The sequence below is a fragment of the Tamandua tetradactyla genome, chromosome 8 (assembly GCF_023851605.1).
Source record: "Tamandua tetradactyla isolate mTamTet1 chromosome 8, mTamTet1.pri, whole genome shotgun sequence".
NCBI lineage: Eukaryota > Metazoa > Chordata > Mammalia > Pilosa > Myrmecophagidae > Tamandua > Tamandua tetradactyla.
The window spans coordinates 13,630,271-13,651,585 of record NC_135334.1 but is presented as its reverse complement, the minus strand read 5'-3'; the positions used below and the strand labels follow the sequence as shown (position 1 = coordinate 13,651,585).

At 37.7% G+C, this 21,315-nt stretch overlaps 1 protein-coding gene across 1 annotated transcript; it reads right to left on the bottom strand.

The window, feature by feature from the left end:
* Positions 1–233: 233 nt before the first annotated feature.
* LOC143644971 (olfactory receptor 8B8) lies at positions 234–1,175 on the bottom strand. Its single transcript, XM_077114658.1, has one exon. The coding sequence runs from the start codon at positions 1,173–1,175 to the stop codon at positions 234–236; it is 942 nt and encodes a 313-aa protein (XP_076970773.1).
* Positions 1,176–21,315: the final 20,140 nt, after the last annotated feature.

Below are 21,315 nucleotides of genomic sequence, written 5' to 3'. Positions count from 1 at the left end.
ACAGTACACAAGCCTGTATCTTTTCTCAGATAAATGAGGGAGCTGAATGAAGTGGTCTTAAAGGTAAAGACACTGACTGTTTAAATGTAAATATGATATTGTGCAGAGAATCTTCATAAATTAAAGAACCCTTAATAAAGAAAGGATCAACCTGTTTTAGAAAGTTAAAATTCCTCCTTGTAACAACTGGAGTCTGAACCATCTATGGTAGTCCTTTCATAAGTATTGCACCTTTACCAGAATGATTTTTTGCTCAAGGTTTTCTTCAGAGCAATTTTGACGTCCTTATTCCTCAGGCTGTAGATTAAAGGGTTGAGCATGGGTACCACAATGGTGTAAAACAGGGAGGACACTTTTCCCTGGTTCATAGGTAAAAGAGAAGATGGTTTGAGGTACACAAATGCCCCTGAACCAAAGAAAAGGGAAACTGCTATTATGTGGGAGCTACAGGTGCTGAAGGCTTTGGACCTGCCTTCTGTGGAATTGATATGGAGGATGCTGGAGAGGATGAGGGCATAAGAGATGAAGATGGTGACTGTGGGCACGCCAATGTCAATGCCCACAACAATGAAAACGACCAGCTCGTTGATGTAGGTGCTGGTACAGGAGCGCTCAAGAAGGGGAAGGATGTCGCACATGTAGTGGTTGATGAGGTTGTCAGTGCAGAAGGTCAGTCTCACCATGCAAGATGTGTGGGCCATGGCCCCAGCAAACCCCATCCCATAGACACCGAGCAGAAGGAGTGAACACACTTGAGGAGACATGGTGAGCGTGTACACCAGGGGGTTACAGATGGCGACATAGCGGTCGTACGCCATCGCCGACAGGATGAAAGACTCGGAGACCACAAAGAAAAGGAAGAAGAAGAGCTGAGTCATACACCCTGCATAAGAGATGATGTTCTTCTCTGAGACAAAACTCATCAGCATTTTGGGGGTGATAACAGTGGAATAACAGAAATCTATGAAAGATAAGTTGTAGAGGAAAAAGTACATGGGGGTGTGCAGGTGAGAATTCAGCCCAATCAGCGTTATTAAACCCAGGTTCCCCACCACAGTGACAACGTAGAAACCTAGAAACAGTAAAAAAAGGGGCATCCGGAGTCCTGGCTCATCTGTTAAGCCTGCAAGGATAAACTCTGTCATAGAAGAGGAGTTTCGGGCTACCATTTTCATCTGAGGGTTTCCGTGGGAGCACGGATGAAAAGAGCATTTAGAGAGAAAGAGAGAAACTCCCCCACTTCTTGAGAATTGGATCCACACAGAGAGATTTTGAACTTCAGTAGAAAGCTCATTCCTGATCTCTGTTGGTCTGTTCCCTCTGGCACGCTCTGAAGAAGGAAGAGGCAAGGGCAGGTGCTGCTATGAGATGGTCCCAAGGATGGGCTGAGGAGACTCTCAGATCTTTACCTTTATTCCTTCATTGTGTCCTTCCAACTCCCGTTTCTGCTCAAGTTTACAAAACCTGGGGCCCATCTCTGGGGAGAGTCTCTCAAAGGTTGGAGCCAGCCCAGCTCTGCCTAGAGGGTAGAGTTCATGGTCAACCTGGACAAAGCAGAGAGGTGAGGTGGTCTCTCTCAGAGTTTTAGGACCTGGGCTGGAACTTAGGAAATTTCAGGCCAGATTCAGGTACTCACCCTCCTTCAGCCACTCACCCTCCTTCAGCTTACAGCCTCAGGGTTACACCCTTTAATCCAACTCCTTCTCCTCAACTGATTAGGCAAAGAAATGTGAAATACCAATAAAGAAACTAAGCATAGAGCCCTTTGATCCCATCCTATTTAGGGGATCAGAGCCTGGGATGCCTTGGAATTCTTTCTGAGCTAAAGAATATGATGTCTGAGCAAGGCTTTGAACTGAGGCTATTCTCCAGCTTGCAGAAGGGATGCAGCATCCTTGCCTGTCATCAGTGCCAGGAGTAAGAGTGCACTGAACAGTTTTATTCTGGGTTTAGAGATCTGGGGACCTGATTAGAAGTAGAAAGTCAGAAATTCCCTTGGGATCACAGCCCTAGAAATTAACATTATAAAGAAGGAATTTTTGTTATACTCTTGATAATATTTAATTGGGCTTTTGGATACTTTATTTGTTCAATTAACATCTACTCAATAATATGGAAAGCATTGTGCAAAAATAAAAAACTTACCATTTGTTGAGGATTTATTGCATACTCAATACTCTGTCCTAGCACTTACATATTATCCCCAACATGGCAAGGATCCATTACCATTGTACAAATAATATTTCATTTTAATTTATCACCAAGTCTTATGAGTGGAGTTTTATTATGTCCACTTTAGAGATTAAATAATTCTCCAGATGTGAACTTTAAAGAGTCCTATTTAAATTTTGGTCCATCTGAAGCCAAATCTGGTGCTTATAAAAACCGTGTTTAACATCTCTCTGTGGGAGACAATGAAATATATAAAGCAGGGCTCTTGCCTTCAAGATTCTGACAATCTCTTGGAAAGACAAGATCATATGTAACTAACTAATAGGTAAAGAATGCAATAAAATCCAGAGGCAACAATTACATGTATGTGTTCATAGTAAGGCAATCAACATGCCACTTCCATTCCAGTTTATCATAGGAATTACATAATGCCTAGGGCAGAAGAGAAACAAAACCCTTCCCTGTCTTCTCCTGGAATTTGAGCTCAATGGTAAAGAACATTCTCCATCAGTTAAGAACAATATTTTCCAAAATTGCTAAATTGCTAGAACTCTCCTCTGTGGCCCCTGTCCTTCAACCTAGCTCCTTTCAGGGTTATTTTCAGTCATCTTCCTGGCTCCTTGGGCCCTGGTATCCACTGACTACAGTAGTTTTACTTGTAACTGTAAATGTTATTTTAGCTTATTTCCATTCCTTTACTTGTTATTTTAAGTTAATTGAGCAATTTGCGATACTATCACCAGATGCCTTCTTTTACAGCTACTTTATGCTAACCCTCGCTGCTTTTCTCAATTTTCAAGGGCTTCTGGGTCAGTGCTTGCAGGCTCCTATTAGCTATAACTAAAACAGGCAATCAATACATGCCAACTGAAATAATGTCGCTACCTATACCTTCCATTGTTTGAATCCCATAAAAACCCTAAGCATTTTAGTCTCAGGGAGACCGGATTTGAGTGGTGGCCCTTGTCCCTGTGCCAGTCAAACTAGCATTACAGCTTCATTTCTCCAAATTCCCGTGTCATAGAACTGACTTCTGTGCGCATTGGGCACTGAGCGCCTGCTTGGTAGCATCCTTCTACCTGGTGGCCTAGTAGCTTAAGCCCCTCACCCTACTGGACCAACTACATTGGTGCACTTGCTTTGCTTGCTCGGTCTTTTCCCAACTCTGCTTCTTTAATGATGAAAGTTACCCCTTCAGTGTCCTAGTTTCTCAGAAACTTGTTTGAGCTCAGTGACAGCTAATTGACACACTGATAGTCTCATAGATTTGAAGCAATATTAAAATTCATCTAATCCTGGAGTGAACAAACCTACACATGCCAACGAATTAGATAATAATATGCTTATTAAAAAAAGGGGTATCTTGGGGAAGCTTACATTTTCTATTTGGTGAGGGTGTGTTTATTGGTTATCTTTCTCTTTGGAACAATGAAATTATCTAAAATTGAGAGTTCTGGTGGACTGTTGACTGTGGGACATTATCCATGATGCCTAATGGAGGTGGCTGAAGGATGTTCTGACTGAGAAGTAGATTGGCGAAAGTACCTTGGCAAATGATGGTATATACATAGAGTCGAATATTGTGTTGCTACAAAAAGGAAAAAAGTCATGAGGCATGCAAATTGTGAATGAACTTGTGGGACATTTGGTGAGGCAAAATAAGCCAGAAACAAAGGAGCAATGATTGTATGGTCTCATTTAGAAAACACTTATAAGAAAACAGGGGCCTGGATTGCTCTTATAGCAGAAACATTTAGTCCAGAGTGGTAATTGTTATTTCTCAATTTTGAGAGACTGTTTTATATATGTATAACTCGGTATTTAGAGATAAAAAAGAACTGATCAGTTCTGGATTTAGGTAATTCAGAATACAGGGGTAAAGAAGACATTGTCTATATTTTAGAACCTCATCCACTCTTTGAAACCAAAGGAAGAAAAGTTTATTTTCTCCAGAACTTAAAGTTTCCTGCAGTACATGATCTAAACCAACCTGTCTAGATAGATTATTTAAACAATCCAAACATAGGAACTCAGAATAAGAATGAGGGACTTTAATCCTATATAATTTAATATAATGCCTGGATACATCCCAGAGTATATTAAGCAGATGATAAAAAAAGTACTGGCAAAGTACCTTAAGGGATGGGAGAAAAAATATGGAGCTATTAAACTTTACCACCAGGGAAACTCCTGATATTGTGTCAAATATTAGGGGCACCCAAATCAATAGGTGAAGCCCTTGATACTGAGGCTTGCTCTTGTGGAGCTTGCATATGTAGTGGAGGCACTTAGCCTGCCTATAGGTATGCCTAAGAGTTACTTCCATTGGACCTCTTTTGTTGCTCAGATGTGGCATGTCTCTTTCTAAGCCCAACTCTGTAAGTGAAATCATTGCCCTACCTGCTATGTGAGACATGACATCCAGGGGTGAAAATCTCCCTGGCAGTGTGGGAGATAATTCCCAGGGATGAGTCTGGCCCTGGCACTGTAGAATCAACAATGCAATCCTGACCAAAAGGAGGAAAAGAAGTATAGCAAATAAGGTATCAGTAGCTGAGAAAGGGCAAACAGAGTTTGCTGCCCCTATCCAGAGTTGAGAGGCTACTCTGGAGGTCACTCCTACATAAGCTTCAATTAGACATTGCTATCTACTCCAACCAAAACCATTTCAGCCAATCCCTCTAGGGCATTATATAAGATTCTACAAAGGTTCCGTGCACTAGGGCAACTTCCCAGAAACCTACAACCTCCAGATGGGTCCCCAGACCAGATAAATCCTGAAATGCAGAGGGGTCAGTCTCTCCAGAACATCAACTAGTTCCATTTCCCACCCCATATTATCAATGGCCCCTTCCACATGAAAAAGTTAAAGTGGGCATAGCCCAAATATCCCTAAAGAGTGGAGAAAGATCAAAGGTGATGGTGGATTATAACAGAGAAGGTAGGGTTTAACAAATCAGCATAATTGCTGAATCATTATATTTACATTTCTTTTAGTGTCCAATATCTTAGAGTAGCTAGAAGTAAGAACCCAAAATTGTGGAATTGTAACCTACACCAAACTCTGAAATCTTCTCTATAATTGTTGTGATATGCTTTGAAATTTATTGCTTTTTTCTATATATGCTATTTTTCACAAAAAAAAGGAAAAAGGATTTCTTTTAGCTTCCAGTCTTTTAGAGCAGCTAGAAGGAAAAATATGAAATACTAGAATGTTAACCCATAACAAACTCTGAAATCTGTTCTGTAACTACTTGTTGAAGTGTACTTTGAAAATCATTGCTTATCCTTTCTCTTCTTTGTATATATGTTATATTTAACAATAAAAAAAAACATTTTAAAAGTACATATCCTACTGCCCCTATCCAGACATCATAAAACAGAATCAGCATGTGTGGGACCTTTTCATCTGTATTTCTTTTCTAAATCTTACCCTGGTAATCTGCAGATTTAGCCAGGTCTGGGATTAACTGATTTTATCCTCCCCCACCCCCTCTCCTATTTTTTTCCAGACAGGAAAACTGGTTAGTGGTATAAGTTAGAGTCTGAAATAAAACTTGGGTCTCGAACCTCTGTGGGTGCTCTGGCCTTCAGTTTGACAGAAGTGCAGAGTACAACAAGGGAACAGTTGAGAAGCAGGTCTGAAACAGCACCCCTGTATCATCTTGAGACTTGACTGCCAGGACAAGAAGTATGTGTGCAATGTGCTTGGGAGTGGGGAGTCAGATTACTTTGAAGAAGAAAGTGATATGAGCATATTTCTGCTGGGGAAGAGCAGTTGGGTGTCAATGGCTTTATGCAACACTGCCCTGGGCAGAGTGTTTTTATCTTATAACTAAGGTTTCATGAACTCAAAGCACTAACAATAAGGGGTGAAGTTTTAGACTAAGTAGGTTATAAGTAAATACAGCAATAGTCATTTCTACTCTTCTTAGTGTATCACAAATCACATAATGTTTGCCCCTGCCTTGTAACTGTAGTGTCTTCTACCTTCTACTTTGAACATTTTTACAAACCCTGAGTTCAGGCACCATCACCAAGACATCTTGATGCCTCATTTCATATTACTCAGGCCACCTTTTCAGCTTCTACTGTTGCTGTGACAGACAGCTGCACCCAATTGTAGCCAAACAATACCTTTCCCTGGAGGCAGCACTTGGCCCTACTTCCTGCCCTAGGACTTCTCTGCTACAATCTGGAATGCTTGTGGGAATCTGCCATCATTCTAGGCATGTGCAAACTTGGAAGTATACAGGCATTAACACCCCTGGGGGCCAATGGATAAATGCTCCCCTCTTTTTTGTCTCTAGTGAGTCATTCTTCATAGTGACTAAAAGAGGACTCAGAGGGATTGATCTTAAGTTTCTCATTAAGGTACCCAACTCAATAACACATTTTTGGATTGGTTTTCTATCTTTCCCTGTTTCACTCTTCTTCTTTCCTCCACTCCTGTTCCCTGGGGTCACTTTTAAAAATAAACCACTTCCACCCAAGTTCTGGTCTCCAGCACTGCCTGTTATGGGAATCCAAGCTAAGACACTCCTAAAATAGTGTGTGGGGAAAACAGTCTACCCCAAATGCTGCCTGTTCCATCTTGTGGAGGGAATTAACCTCATCCAAAGCTGTTTGGTTCCAGGTCAGGAAACTAAAGATGAATCACTACATTCATCAAGTACCTGAAATTCCACAGTACAAAGAATTTTTGCATCTTGAGTATGTCCTGTCAATATGCCAAAATGCCAGAAGTAGAGTCTCAAGATATCATCAGCTACTACCCTAAAGGGTTGAATTGAAAAATTTTGGGGTTCTTTGTCTTTTGATCTGCCATAGCTATACTTACAATAGGCTGAGTGAGCAGCCATATCCCTCAAGCAACATGACGGATGTGAACTGGGTTTATGTGCTTCTATGTCTTTAAAATCAAATGCAAAAACTGGCTTCCAACAGCTCAAAAAATGCTATTAATCTCTCTAGATCTCAATCTTTTCATCTTCAAATAAGAACAATGAAAATAATTCACAAAATTGGTATGAGGATTAAATTAAATTATGAACATGGGATAACTGAGTAGAGAGGATGAAACATGGAAGAGCCTTGATAAAGGTTATAAGTAATAGACATATAACAAATATAAACATTGTATAGTATAAGGAGGAAATGAGGGAAAGAAAAAGCTTGCTAAAAGCTGATGAGCCTAAAAGAGGTAAGAGAGAGCAGTGCAATGGTGACTCAGTGATAGAATTCTCACTTGCCATACTGGAGACCCAGGTTCGATTCCTGGAGCCTGCCCATGCCAAAAAAAAAAAAAAAAAAAAAAAAAAAAAAAGAAGCAAGAGAAGGATCAACATAAGGTGAAGAAGAGAGCTGATAAAAGTGACAGGATTTCTGAAACAGTATTTTTTTCTTCAAAACTTTATCTAAGGATTCCAGTTGAACAAGACAGTGGTGTAAGATGCTCCAGGGTATCATTCCCCAACAGAATCTTTGAGCAAGCAGCAAAATCTGGCAGAGCCAGCCTCCTCAAAACTCCAGAGAACAGCTAAAGGGCTGCAGTGACTAGACAAGTATTGAATTGATAAAATGCAAAAAAAAATTGATAAACTGGTAGGGAATGCTTGCAGCACCCTTGCTGACCTTCCCCACCTCCTCCCCACTGTGATGTGGAGGCAACCTGCACTCCCACTGTGGGCTCTGGACCTGTTATAGAAGGAGAAAGTAACCCATATGCACATACTAGAGTACCCCTATATTGGCGCTAGTCAATCAGGTGAAGCCTGATTTGGGAAACACATCTCTGGCTTCCCTCCCAGTACTTGCCTACAGGCAGAAGCAGCCTGCTGACAGCTAAAGCAGTACAAGAAAGAATCAAGTGGAAATGGCCTAGGGCAAAGGACTACCTGCTTTAAGATATATAATAAAGCCCACTTGAGCGAAAGAAAGTCTATTTCATAGGAATAGAAAGGGTAATTGACTGTCTGTGAAAAAAAGGCAGGGAGGTAGGTGGAATTACTAAGGCCATGAGCAAGCACAGGCCCAGAACAAGATACAAGTTCAGAAAAGAAGGAGAAAACTCTGCACTTCATAGTTATCTCAAGGTTATCTCGATTGGAGAGCTAAACACTGAAGGAACACACCAGCCAATATAGAGCACCTCTCAACCAAATCTGAGAGGTGATTTTTGCATTTGTTTGTTCCTGACACTCAAGGAAATCTTGAGTTTGCATCTTGAGCTAGATACAAACTTCAGGAACAAACACTTCAGGCACTGCATCACAGAGATAATATTTTAAAATGTTAAAATGCACCCTGTGCAACCTAACATTACAAAACAAATAAAGAGGCAAGAGATGGTGTTCCATCCAAAGGAAAAGTATAGAAATCCAGAAATTATGAACAAAAAAGACAAGATTTTGGCTATAACAGAAAAAAACTTTTTTTAAATGATCCCAATAAGCTCCAGAAAATAAAGGAAAATATATAAAAGACTAAAGTATATCAGGAAAACAATGAATGACCAATATAAGAATCTCAGTCGACAGAGAGAAATTCTGAAAATGAATGAAACTGTAATACTAGAGTTGAAGTTTCTTACAGAAGAAAGAAACAGGGAACTTGAAGACAAGACAATAGAAATGATTCAAGCTAAAGAGCAGAGAGAAAAGATCATTTAAAAAAGCAAACAGAGATTCAGAGACCTGTTAAGCATGGGCACTATTAAGCATGCCAATATATGCAGTATGTAGGTCTCAGAAGGGAAAGAAAGCAATAAGGAGGAAAAGAAATATTCAAAGTAACTGCAGAATACTTTCCAAATCTAACAAAAGACATGAATATATGCATTTAAGAAGCTTCTATTAGAATAAACTAAAATCTAAACACACCAGATACATACTTATCAAACTGTCAAATGCCAAGGACAAGAAGAGAGTTCTGAAAGTTTCAAGAGAAAAGCAATGTGTTATATACAAGCATTTCTCAATAAGATAAAGTTCCATTTGCTCATCTGAAGAAATGGAAGAAAGAAGGCAGTGGGACAAAATATTTAAAGTGCTGAAATAAAGCAATTGCTAACCAAGAATTTTATAACCAGCAAGACTGTCTTTCAAAAATGATGGCGACATTAAGACATTCCCAGAGAAAAAAAAAGCTGAGAGAGTTTGTTACCACTAGACCTCCCTACAAACAATGTTAAAGGGAGTTCTTCAGACTGAAATGAAAGGACACTAGATGAGATTCAATGCAGTATAAAGAAATAAAGATCTGTGATAAAGTGAACCAATTGGGTAATTATAAATGCAAGTGTTTTAGTTTGTTAACGCTGTCAGAAATGGAATATACCAGAAATGGTTTGGCTTTTATAAAGGGAATTTATTAAGTTACAAGTTTGTAGTTCTAAGGCCATAAAAATGTCCAAACTAAGGCATCCAAGGAAGGATAGCTGGACTCCAGAAAAGCTGATCTGGGAAGGCTCATGGCTCACATATACTAGTCCTTTAGTTTCTGGTTTCAAACAGCTTCCCCAGGGATGTTTTCTTTCTGAATTTCCAAAGTTTTCGTCTGTGTCAGCTCTGAAGCTTTTTCCAAAGGACTCCACTAAGCAACCCAACCTTGAATGCGTGGAGATACAGCTTCATGGAAACCACCTAATCAAAATGTCCCACCCACAATTGGGTGGGTCAAATCTCCATGGGAACAACTTAATCAAAAATATCCCACACAACAATATTGAATCAATATTAAAGGGCATGGCTTTTCTAGGGTACACACAGTTTCACACCAGCAGAGTTTGTATGCATTTTTGTTATATAACTCCACTTTTTACTTCTTACAGTTTCTAAAATGCAAATGCATAAAGAGTAATTATAAATCTATGGTTTGAGACATATAATGTATAAATACAACAAATCCATGAAAAAGGTGAGGAGATGGAGGAGTAAGTGAGCAATGTATATGTGTGCTATCAAAGTTAAGATGATATCAAATCAAAAGATATTATTATAGATTTAGAATGTTAAGTTTTAGCCCCACAGTAATCTCAAAGAAAATATATAAAAATATATACGTAGAGAAATAAAGAGCTCAAAAAATCAAATAAATATGAAAGTAGGCATTACTGGAAGAAATGAGAGTCAAAAAGGTATAATACTTACTACAAAGAGCATGTGGTAAAATGGTGGAAGAAATGTAAATGACTTACATGTAAATGGCTTAAACTCTCCAGTTAAAAGGCAGAGATTGTGGTTTGAACAAAAACATATGACCCAACTATATGCTGCTTATAAAAGAGTTACCTAAAATTCAAAGAAACAAGTAGGTTGAAAGCGAAAGGATGAAAAATATATATACAATACAAGTAATAACCAAAAGAGAGCTGAGATAGCTATATGATTGCCAGATAAAATAGACTTTAAGTAAGAAATGTTGCGAGACAAAAAAAAAAAGGTAACTATATACTGATGAAGAAACCAATTCAATAAGAGGACATAACAATTATAAATATATATGTATGTAACAGCAGAGCTTCAAAATATATGAAGCAAATTTGACTGATTTGAAGGCAGAAATGGATGATTCTACAGTAATAGTAGGAGACTTTGAATCACTAATTTCAATAATGGACAGAACTTTTACACACAGAAGATCAATAAGGAAACAAAAGACTGTAATGACATTATAAACTAACTGAAACTGACAGACATATATAGAACACTTCACCCAACATCAGCAGAATATGCATTCTTCTTTATTGTGCATGGATAATTCTCCAAGAAAGACCACACATTAGGTCGACAAAACAAGACTCAATAAATTAAAAATATTGAAATCATACAATGAATATTCTCCAACCAACATGGAGTGAAGCTAGAAATAAAAAACAGAAGGAATATGTTGGAGACCCAGGTTCAATTCCTGGTGCCTGCCCATGCAAAAAAAAAAAAAAAAGACAGAGGGAGAACTGGAAAATTCACAAATACATGGAAATTAAACAACACACTCCTATACAATGAAAAGGTCAAAAAAATTGCAAGGGAAATTAGCTATATCTTGAATGAATGAAAATTGAAATGAAATGAATGAAAAAATACCAAAATTTATGGGAAGCAGTAAAGGCAGTGCTGAGAGGGAAAGTTCTTGCTCTAATGTTTACATCAAAAAAGAAGAAATACCTCAAATCAGAGATGCATCATCACAACTGGTGGATATAGAAAAAGAAGAGCAAATTAAACCCAAAATGAGCAGAAGAAAGGAAATAACTAAGATTACAGCAGAGATAAATGAAACAGAGAATTTAAAAATGGAGAGAATCAGTGAAACAAAAAGTTGATTCCTTGAAAAGATAAAAAAAAATCCACAAACTTGTAGATAGGCTAACAAAGAAACAATGAAAATGGATGCAAATAACTAAAATTAGAAGTGAAAGTAGGATGTTACTAACTCAAAAAATTGAAAAGGATTATAAGAGGTGCTGTGAACAACCATCTGACAATAAACAAGTAACCTAAATGCAATGAACAAATTCCTAGAAATACACAAACTATCTGCACTTACTCAAGAAGGAATAGAAGATCTCAACAGACTAATCACAAGTGAAGAGACTGCATAAGTAATCAAAAAGAAACAAAGAAAAGCCAAGGACCAGATAGTTTCACTGGTGAATTTTATAAGACAATCAAGAAGAATTAAGCCAATCTTGCTCAAACTCTCTCAAAAAAATGAAGATGAGGGTACACTCCCAAAGTAATTCTATGAGACCATCATCACCTTAATAACAAAGCCATATAAAGATACTGCAAGAAAAGAGACTTACAGACAAATATCCCCTTTGTATATAGAAGTGAAAGTCCTCAAGAAAATATTAGTAAACCCAATCCAATAGCACATTAACAAATTATATAACCATGACCAAGCAGGATTTACCACAGCTTTGCAATGGTGGTTCAACATAAGAAAAGCAATTAATAAAATGAAGGGAAAAAGTGCACAATCCTCTCAAGTGATGCAGAAAGAGTGTTCGACAAAATCTAGCACCCTTTCTTCATAAAAATACTTAGAAAGCTAGTAACAGAAAGAAACTTCTGCAACATATAAAGGGCATATATGAACCCCCCTCCCCTCCCAACCTCCCAAGCTAACATCGTACACAATGCCAAAGCACAAGAACAAGATAAAATCAGGTATAACAAGATTGTTACTCAGCATTTTACTGGAAGTTCTCACCAGAATAACTAGACAAGAAAAAGAAATAAAAGGTATCCATATTGGAAAAGAAGTAAAACTTTCACTTTCAGAAGACATGATCCTAAATATAGAAAGTCCTGAAAAAATCCATAACAAGGCTACTAGAGCTAATAAACAAATTCAGCAAAGTTGTGGGGTGCAAGCTCGAAATGCAAAAACCAGTATTTCAATAGTAATGCACAATCTGGAGAGGAAATCAAGAAAAAAATTTCATTTAGAATAGTAACTAAAGAATCAAGCATCTACAGATGAATTTAACAAAAAATATAAAGCATTTATAAATAGAAAACTACAAAACATTGCTGGAAAAATTGAAAAAGATCTAAATAAATGGAAGAACCTTCCTTGTTTATGAATTAGAAGACTAAATATCATTATGATATTAATTCTACCCATAGATTGAATGCAACCCATATCAAAATTCCAACAGCCTTTTTTGCAGAAATGGAAAACCCAATTATCAAATGTATTTGGATTTGTAAGGTTCTCTAAATATTCAAAACCATCTCGAAAAAATGAAGTTAGAAGACTCATGCTTCACAAGCTTGAAACTTACTACAAAGCTACAGTAGTCAAAATAGCATAGTGGTGGCACAAGGACAGATATATAGACAAATGGAACCAAACTGAAAGCTTAAAAATAGACCCACAGAGCTATGGCCCACCGATTTTCAAAAAGGGTGCCAAATCCACTTGGTAAAGAATAATCTCCACGACAAATGGTGCTGATAAAACTGGATGTAATATGCCAAAGAATTAAGATGGACCCCTACTTCACACCATATACAAAAATCAACTCAAAATGGATTAAAGACCTAAATACAAGGACCAAAACTATAAAACTCCTAGAAGAAAACATAGGGAAGTGTAATGGTTGGGTTCTGGTATCAACATGGCCAGGTGGTAGTACCCAGTTGTCTGGGAAGGCAAGAACTTTCCTAACCATTACTGTAAGGATATTTTGTGGCTGGTTGATAAATCAGAAGGCTGTTTTATTAAATTATCCATCAGTTGATTACAGCTATGGCTGATTGCACCTACAATTAACTAAGGGCATATCTCCCACAAATGAAACAATCCAGTTTGATTTTTATCTGATCAGTTGAAGACTTTTAAGGGAGAAGAGAGAATTTTATCTGCTTCTTCAGCCAGTGGGCCTCTCCTATGGCATTCATTAAGACCCTTCATTGGAGTTGCCAGCCCCATAGCCTGCCCTACAGATTTGGGATTCTTGCATTCCCATGGTTGCATGAGGCACTTCTATAAATCCTATATTTACATTTATCTCCTGTTGGTTCTTTTTCTTTAGAGAACTCTGACTAATACAGAAGGCCTCTTTAGAGCTTTGGGTTAGACATGGTTTCTGAGCTCTTACACCAAAAGCATGAGCAACAAAAGAAAAAATAATTAAATGGACTTCATCAAAGTTAAAAACTTTTGTGTACCACAGGACTTCATCTCAAAAGTAGAAAGACAACCTACAGAAAAGGAGAAAATATTTGGAAACCACATGTATTATAAGGGTTTGACATTCAGAAAATAAAAAGAAACCCTACAACTGAATAACAAAATCAACCCAATTCAAAAATGGGTAAAAGATTTGAAGAGATGTTTCAAATGGCCAAAAGCTCATGAAAAATGCTCAACATCATTAGTTATTAAGGAAATGCAATTCAAAACCACAATGAGGCACCATTTCACACCCACTAGAATGGCTACTATTAAAAAACAAAAAGGTACTGTTGGAGAGGATATGGAGAAAGAGAAACACTCTTTCATTACTGGTGGGAATTTAAAATGCTATAGCCACTATGGAAAACAGTTTGGTAATTTCTCAGAAAGTAAAGTATGGAATTACCATATGGCCCAGTAATATCACTTCTAGGTATATATCCAAAATAACAGGGACTTGAACAGATATTTTCACACTGATGTTCACAGTGACATTATATACAACAGCCAAAAGATGGAAGTAGCCCACACGTCCATCAATAGATAAATGTATAAACAAAGTGTGGTATGTATGTAGTTCTGATACATGTGACAACATAGATGGACCTTGAAGACATCATGTTGTATGAAATAAGCCAACCACAAAAGGAAAAATATTATACAATATCACTGATATGAAATAATTATAATAAACAAGTTCATAGAGTTAGAAACTAGAATAAAGGTTATCTGGGGCTGAAATAGGGAATTGGAGAGTTAATTCTTATTGCTACAGAATTTTTATTTAGGGTGATGGAAAAGTTTTGGTAATGGATGATGGTAATGGTAGCACATTATGAAAGTGATTAGTACCACTTAATTATATATTTGAATGTGGGTAAAAGGGGGCATTTTAAATTGTACATGTGTTACTAGAATAAAATTTTTTAAAAAATAAATAAGACTGCAATGCAAGCTGTGAACCATAGTTAATAGTGCAATATAATAATATCCTTCGACCAATGCAAAGTATTAACAATGAGGTGGGGAGTGTATAAGAACTCTTTATTTCCCACATGATTTTTCTGTGAACCTGCAGCTTTTCTGATAATAATAATTTTTTTTTTAATTTAAGAAAATTTTTTTTATCCAAGGTCCATCTAAACAATATAACTTGATCAACAGATAGGCCCTTGAATATTTTGCCCTTTCCCTATATCCTGCCCCACCACCACTACCCATACCTTGAGGATCAAATTGTGAGGTCAGGTGAGATTTCCTTTAAGACTCCAGTCTTCTTTTTTTTGAACATATTTTTAGTCTCAGTAGAAATCCTATTTCCCGAATACCCACAGTCTTAATGCTTGCTCTGCTCTCAGCTCTGTATCAAAACCAAGGAAGGTACTACAAACTCATAAACAGAGTCTATTAAAGCCTGTTAGGGATCAGCCACATCCCACACTGTCTTCTAGAAATTTTTATTTTTATGAAGACAAAATATTTAGCCAAAAAATAAAGCTCCAATTATTAACTTTCAAATGGCACTGAAACAATAAGCTGGAGTCATTAAGCAGAGGGGTTATGATCAGACTGCATTGGCAGCTACCTTCCCTCCACTTGACAAGCTAATTACACCACCTATCAGTCCTCTGTATGTGTATGTTTGTGTATGAGTGTAGATATTATTTGCACTTCCACAAGGCTTGCTTTTCCTCCACATGTAGGATATATTTTAGTCACTGCTCAGAAACAAAAGGCCTCAAATGTAAATCTTACACTTAGAAATTTGTCACTATGTTTGTTATTATGATAAATGCCCATTCCCACTCTCATTCCCATGGTAGTCAATTCATAATTAGAGAAAACAAATCATTATTACAAACCTGAAATGAGTCCCACAGGAAAGTCTCTCCTTGGGGCACAGAAAGCAAAGAAGACCCAAGCTTCATTAAAAGTTGGCTTTTCTCTAGGTGTCTTAGAGGATTTTTGTTTGTATGACAGATCAACCAAGAATTTATGTCGCTTCAGAGTCTGTTACCATGGGAACGATGTTTCAAAGACTCCTCAACTAGGGCTTCACTTAAGTCATGTTCCTTGATGAGCAGATGAAGCCTGAGCAGGAAGGAGTGTAGGAAGAACTATTCTTGACTGTACTCCTTTTTCTGTGGAACTGCCCTCTTTCCAAAACTTGAATCTCTGTATAATGCTTCCTCATTTCATTTCTTTCTTTTTTTTTTCTGTTTTTGTCATCACCTTCTATTTGTGTCATTCCATGTGTGATACATGTAAATGCAATTCAATGTGTCTCTTGCATGAACATTAACCCCCAGACTTCTGGTAGACCATCAAGTGGCATGAGATTAGCCCCAAGGGCACTAACCATCAATACACACCATAAAGGCCAAGCACAAGAAGAGGCACAGAACCTGGCCATAAGGAAAAGATGAAATGGCCTCAGTTAGCTCCTGAGAAAGGAAATAAAATTAAGCTCCTGTCATGAGTTATATGATTCTATGTTATACTGAATCTCAATTTACCTTTATTAAGTATTTTAATACACAAACCTATACATAAGTGATATTCATATTCAATAGAGATTCCTAGAATTAGAAAAGACATGGAAGGTTTATATCAGAGGTAACTAACATGTATTAAACACCTGCTATGTACTAAACACTGCTATGTACCAAGCACATAATATATATTATATCATGTATAGAAAATGAGTAATCTACATAAAGTGCAGATTTGATGTGCTTAAAATAGCCATCCAAGGGATTCAAGAATACTAATACCAGTATTAACATCTTATATTTATCAAATGTCTCCTATTTAACAGGAACTATGTTAATTGCTTCACACTTTAATTCAGTTAATTTTCACAAATTCTTATGATGTAGTTACTATTATCATTTCACTTTGTAAAAGAACATTTTCTTGAATCAAATTGTTTCCAGACAAAGATTGTGAATTTCTCTACCTGACATGCTCAATAAACAATTCCTGAAACACTGGGGTTTCAAAGAGAGAAAGAGTTTATTACTACATGTGTAGCAGGAGAACAGACAGCCTAACTGCCCAAAATCTGTCTCACCAAACAAAGGAGACTCGAGGTTTTTAAGGATTATAGCAAGGGGAGATGAAGTCATTTCAAATAGTAAATTCAAAGCAGCAAAGCAGAAAATATTGTTAACATATGGCTCAGGGTGGGCAACCCCAAATGGGGGGTTGGGTGGGGGTTTATACTGGACCACCAAAGCCAAGAGTCACCCTACACCCCTGCTAGGGGAACGGCCAGACTGAACAAAGTGACAGTTTGTTCAAAACCCTTTGTTGTTTGTCTGTAAGCCCTCTCTCCCTAATCATTGGTGCCACTGATATGGGAGGGGAAGTCAGTAGGACACTGTTGTGGTGCATGGTGTTCAACTTTAAGAAAGCTTTTACTGGTGACTGGGGAGTCAGGCTGACCCCTGGCCGACTTAGGAAACTGAGTGAATTAAAGTGGACCACTTTTAAGGAGGATAAAAAGAAATTCTCTTGTATTACAGTTTATCATTATTCTATCTTATAAATTAAAATTCACATTTCAGAGTAAGAGGAGAACATCTGTGTAGGTTCTATCTGGAAATTAAGCATGTTTCAAGGTGATGTGTATAGTTGCCAAGTTGATAAGGGGTAGACTGTGATGGTTAGGTTCTGTTCTCAGCTTGGCCAAGTGATCATGCCCAGATGTCAGGTCAGGCAAGTACTGGCCAGACCATTGCTGCAACGATACTTCATGGCTGGTTGATAAACCAGAAGTCTGTGTATTATATCATCAGTAGTCTATGTATTATATCATCAGATAAAATTTTTGAAATTTATCTCATTAAGAGAGTCTGTTCTGTACAAGTGATGTTGCGATTGCATGACCTTGGTAAGAAACAGTTAATATGTGCACTCTAGCTGGGAGGACTGGCTATCCTCCTAGAAGGAGGTGTACTTTAATAAAAATATCTAGGTCCCAGGAAGTTCCTCTTGGTCCCTAGCCAGTTCCCAGAGGACAAAACTGGGCCCAGTCACATAAGCTAATTAGAATTTGGCCACTATTATGTGAAGATATCATAAAAAGAGGAAAGAAAAAAAAACTTCATGCAAGCAGTTAGAGAAAGAAAGAGGAGAAAAATGAGAAGAGAAAAAAGATCTTATGAGAGAGGGAGAGCACCTCATCAGAACCTTATGCTCTGCTATGGGTCTTAACTAAGGAGACTCTGAATGCTGTCCACAAGACAGCTGTGGATTTTTACTAATGAAAGTTAAAATGCTGCTTCTGAAATTCTCCAGCACTTCTCTTCAGGTGTTGATGCCATCTTATCTGGTGATGTAACTATGCTTTATTTTTGAATTACTATTTTTAAATTATTTTATTTAATTACTTTCCTAATAAAGCTCTGTTTTTATATCACTAAAATCTGTGTTGTCCACAAATCTGAACCTAAAAATTAAATGGCCACAACTATCATGTTGCTTTTCATGGGACAAAATTAGCACTATGAGCAGGATTCTCATTTCAGCACAGCTTCAATAGCGGTGAAGGTCAGTTAGACAAGCTTTAGAAAATTTGCACAGAAATATGTACTATGTTCTTCTAAATATTGTAATGCTTTATTAGGACCATTTTTGATAAATTTAAAGTTGCTGGTTTCTTGTTCTTTTTGTATACAGAATATTTTGGATTTAAATGGTTTGTCTCTCTGGTTTACACTTTCTAATGCTATAAGACATTTGGAAATTTTTAGGTCAGTAGCCCCTCTGCAAAATTTACTTGAAATGGATTAATAGTGAGCCATAAGCTTTAGACATAGATTAGGAAATAATGTCACTTTTGAAAAAGTCCTCTAAGCTCAAAGTAAAAACAAAACAAAAATCCCAGGATGGGATATTTACTTTACTCCTCATTTGCAAAGGAATGGGCAAAATGCACAGGGCCCTGTGAAGAATTAAACAGGGAGAGCCTATTCAGGTTGCTCTGTGTCTAGAAAACATTCCATTAGAAAAAGGGAAAGAAATAATTGGAGTGTATAAAAAAGGATGGGCTTTGTTAATAGAATATAGAAAAATGTATGGACAGAGAGATCGAGCAATCTCTGAAAAAATGAATTATGAAAAGGAATTGGCAGAATTACTGGAAAAACTGTCCATGCTGCAGAATCAAAAGTTTGTTTTGGAAAATCAAATTTGTAATTATCAGTCAGTAGCTGAGAGGGTCGTGGTCCATGTGGCCCAATATAAATATAAAAAGAGATGGGGCAAAGTGAGCAAAGGAAAGTACATATGGTATCAGCCATGGCCACTGTTGATTGGGACCCTGATAAGTGGGATGGTGATGTGTGGGATGAGGCAGAAAATGAAAAAATAGGAATATTTTAGATGAGAAAGTGTGCCATAAAAACAAAAGAGTAAATATCCTCCAAAAATAGGGACTGGCCCAATACAAAGGCAAAAAGAAAAAAAACAGGGCAATAAGGTTACTTTCAAAACCACTATAAAAGAACAAAAAATAACTGGCATTCTTAGGTATTTTACTCAGAAACTGGTGAGGCATTAATTACCTGGATGGTCACAATTGCTGATGCAGGGGCTGGAGGAGCAGTGCTGGACTATACTGATTGCATAAAACCTGTAGGAATTAGCACCAATCCCTTTATACGAAGTGCTTTTCAGGAGTTTAGTTGGCAGACTGGAAAAAGTTCTAACTTGCTGGCATTGGCTGCACAAAGGTGTAATGAGCAATGCCCTGCTGACACTTATGTAGTCATGAAATAATTGACCCTGGTACACTTTGTGAGAGCTATGTAGAAATTTAAAAAGAAAGTTATAAAGTCAGCAATTGTATTGGGAGAGGCTGACACATACGACCTTCTCCTTGTCAATGCTTCACAGAGAAATGCTATCATTAAGGCAGCACCTCCAACCTATAAACACTTGATAATGACTTTAGTATTAGGGGAAACAGGCAATCTACTTGACAGGGTCTTAAATAAAATGACAGAGCTGGGAGACATGGGAGACAGGAATACAGGGAAAGGAAAGGCCAAAAGATATAATGGGAAATGTTTCCCCAATACCAGTAACAGGATTTCCCACAGAGCCTGTTCCAAGTCCTGCTGGAAGCTGGGGTCAACTGAAAAAAGTATTAATGTTTTGTCAAATAATGAAATAAAAAGGATGTATGAAGAATAATGTAAACCAAGTTATAATCATAAAGTGAATAGTTCTCCTACTCCTGGCAAGGCAGAAAACCTGCGTCCAGCTCCCTTGGCACCTCTGTACCCTCATTTAATCCCTTTCTTCCAGACAAAGGGATTAGGCCAAACCCCATTATCTTTGACTTCAAATTTGTGGCTCCCCTTTGGTTTTATGTTTCATCTTTTTAAATTGGGGAAGCTGTTTAATATTGAGAAACTCCTTGCTTGCAAGTTTTATCCTTACAGTTTTTTTTAAAAGTCTTGATATGTGCCATTAATTCTTATTTAAAAAATTGTATGTTGATGTTTTAAATATGCATTAACTAAAACATTTTAAGTATTTAACATCATTCTGACAAATATGATTTTGATAGTAATTGTATGTGGTGAAATGTTTGAAACAATGACTTAAGTATGAAAAATATAAAGGATGTGTTTTTACTAAAAGGGAAAAGAAAGTAGTTTTGTCCTAAGATAAAATAAATGGCTGTTGCAGAATAAGGAAAATGTAAAACAGAGCCTGAACAAAGATAAGAAGTTGCCAAAGGTTTGTGGAAAAAGAAATTATGGTCGAAGTCAGGAAAAGTTTTAGGTGAACTAAAAGGGAAGGTGTTGAAAGTACACAAACTCTTTAACATCTACCCTCCCTTACATGAGTTTGAGCCAGGGCATGTGGTGTGGGTAATAGACTGGAAGAAAAAAAAGCTCCCTCCAAACTTAAAGGAGAGGTCCTCACCTGTTGTTTTAGTAACCCCAACAGCTGTCAGAGTCATGGAGACCATCCCATGGATTCACCACTATTGGGTCAAGAGGGCCACCGCAGATGACCCCTAGAAGTGCACCCTTGATCCTGGACACCTGACATGCATCATTCTCCGGAAGCCACTGCACCCTTCTCCATTGCAGCTAAGATCAGCTGACCAGCCTAAGTGACCATCGTTGCCCTGCTCTAGCTCACCAGAAGCAGCTAGTCAACGCATGGCCAAAACCTAAGGAGACCTCCAAGCCCTGCCTCAATCACCCCAGAAGCTGATTGATCTATGCATGGTGAAGACTGAGGAATCAACACATGGACATCTTGGCCTGCCGGGTCTGTGGGCTAATTGTCTTTTCTTACTCTTTGCATTTGTCTTTCATTTAGCAGTTTTAGCCCTCCTGGAAATAGGTCACCTGGAGTGCTTCCTTAAAACCAACTTTACTCTAATTTGGTGGGATCCCCCTTACCCGGGTAACTTCCTCCTTCCTA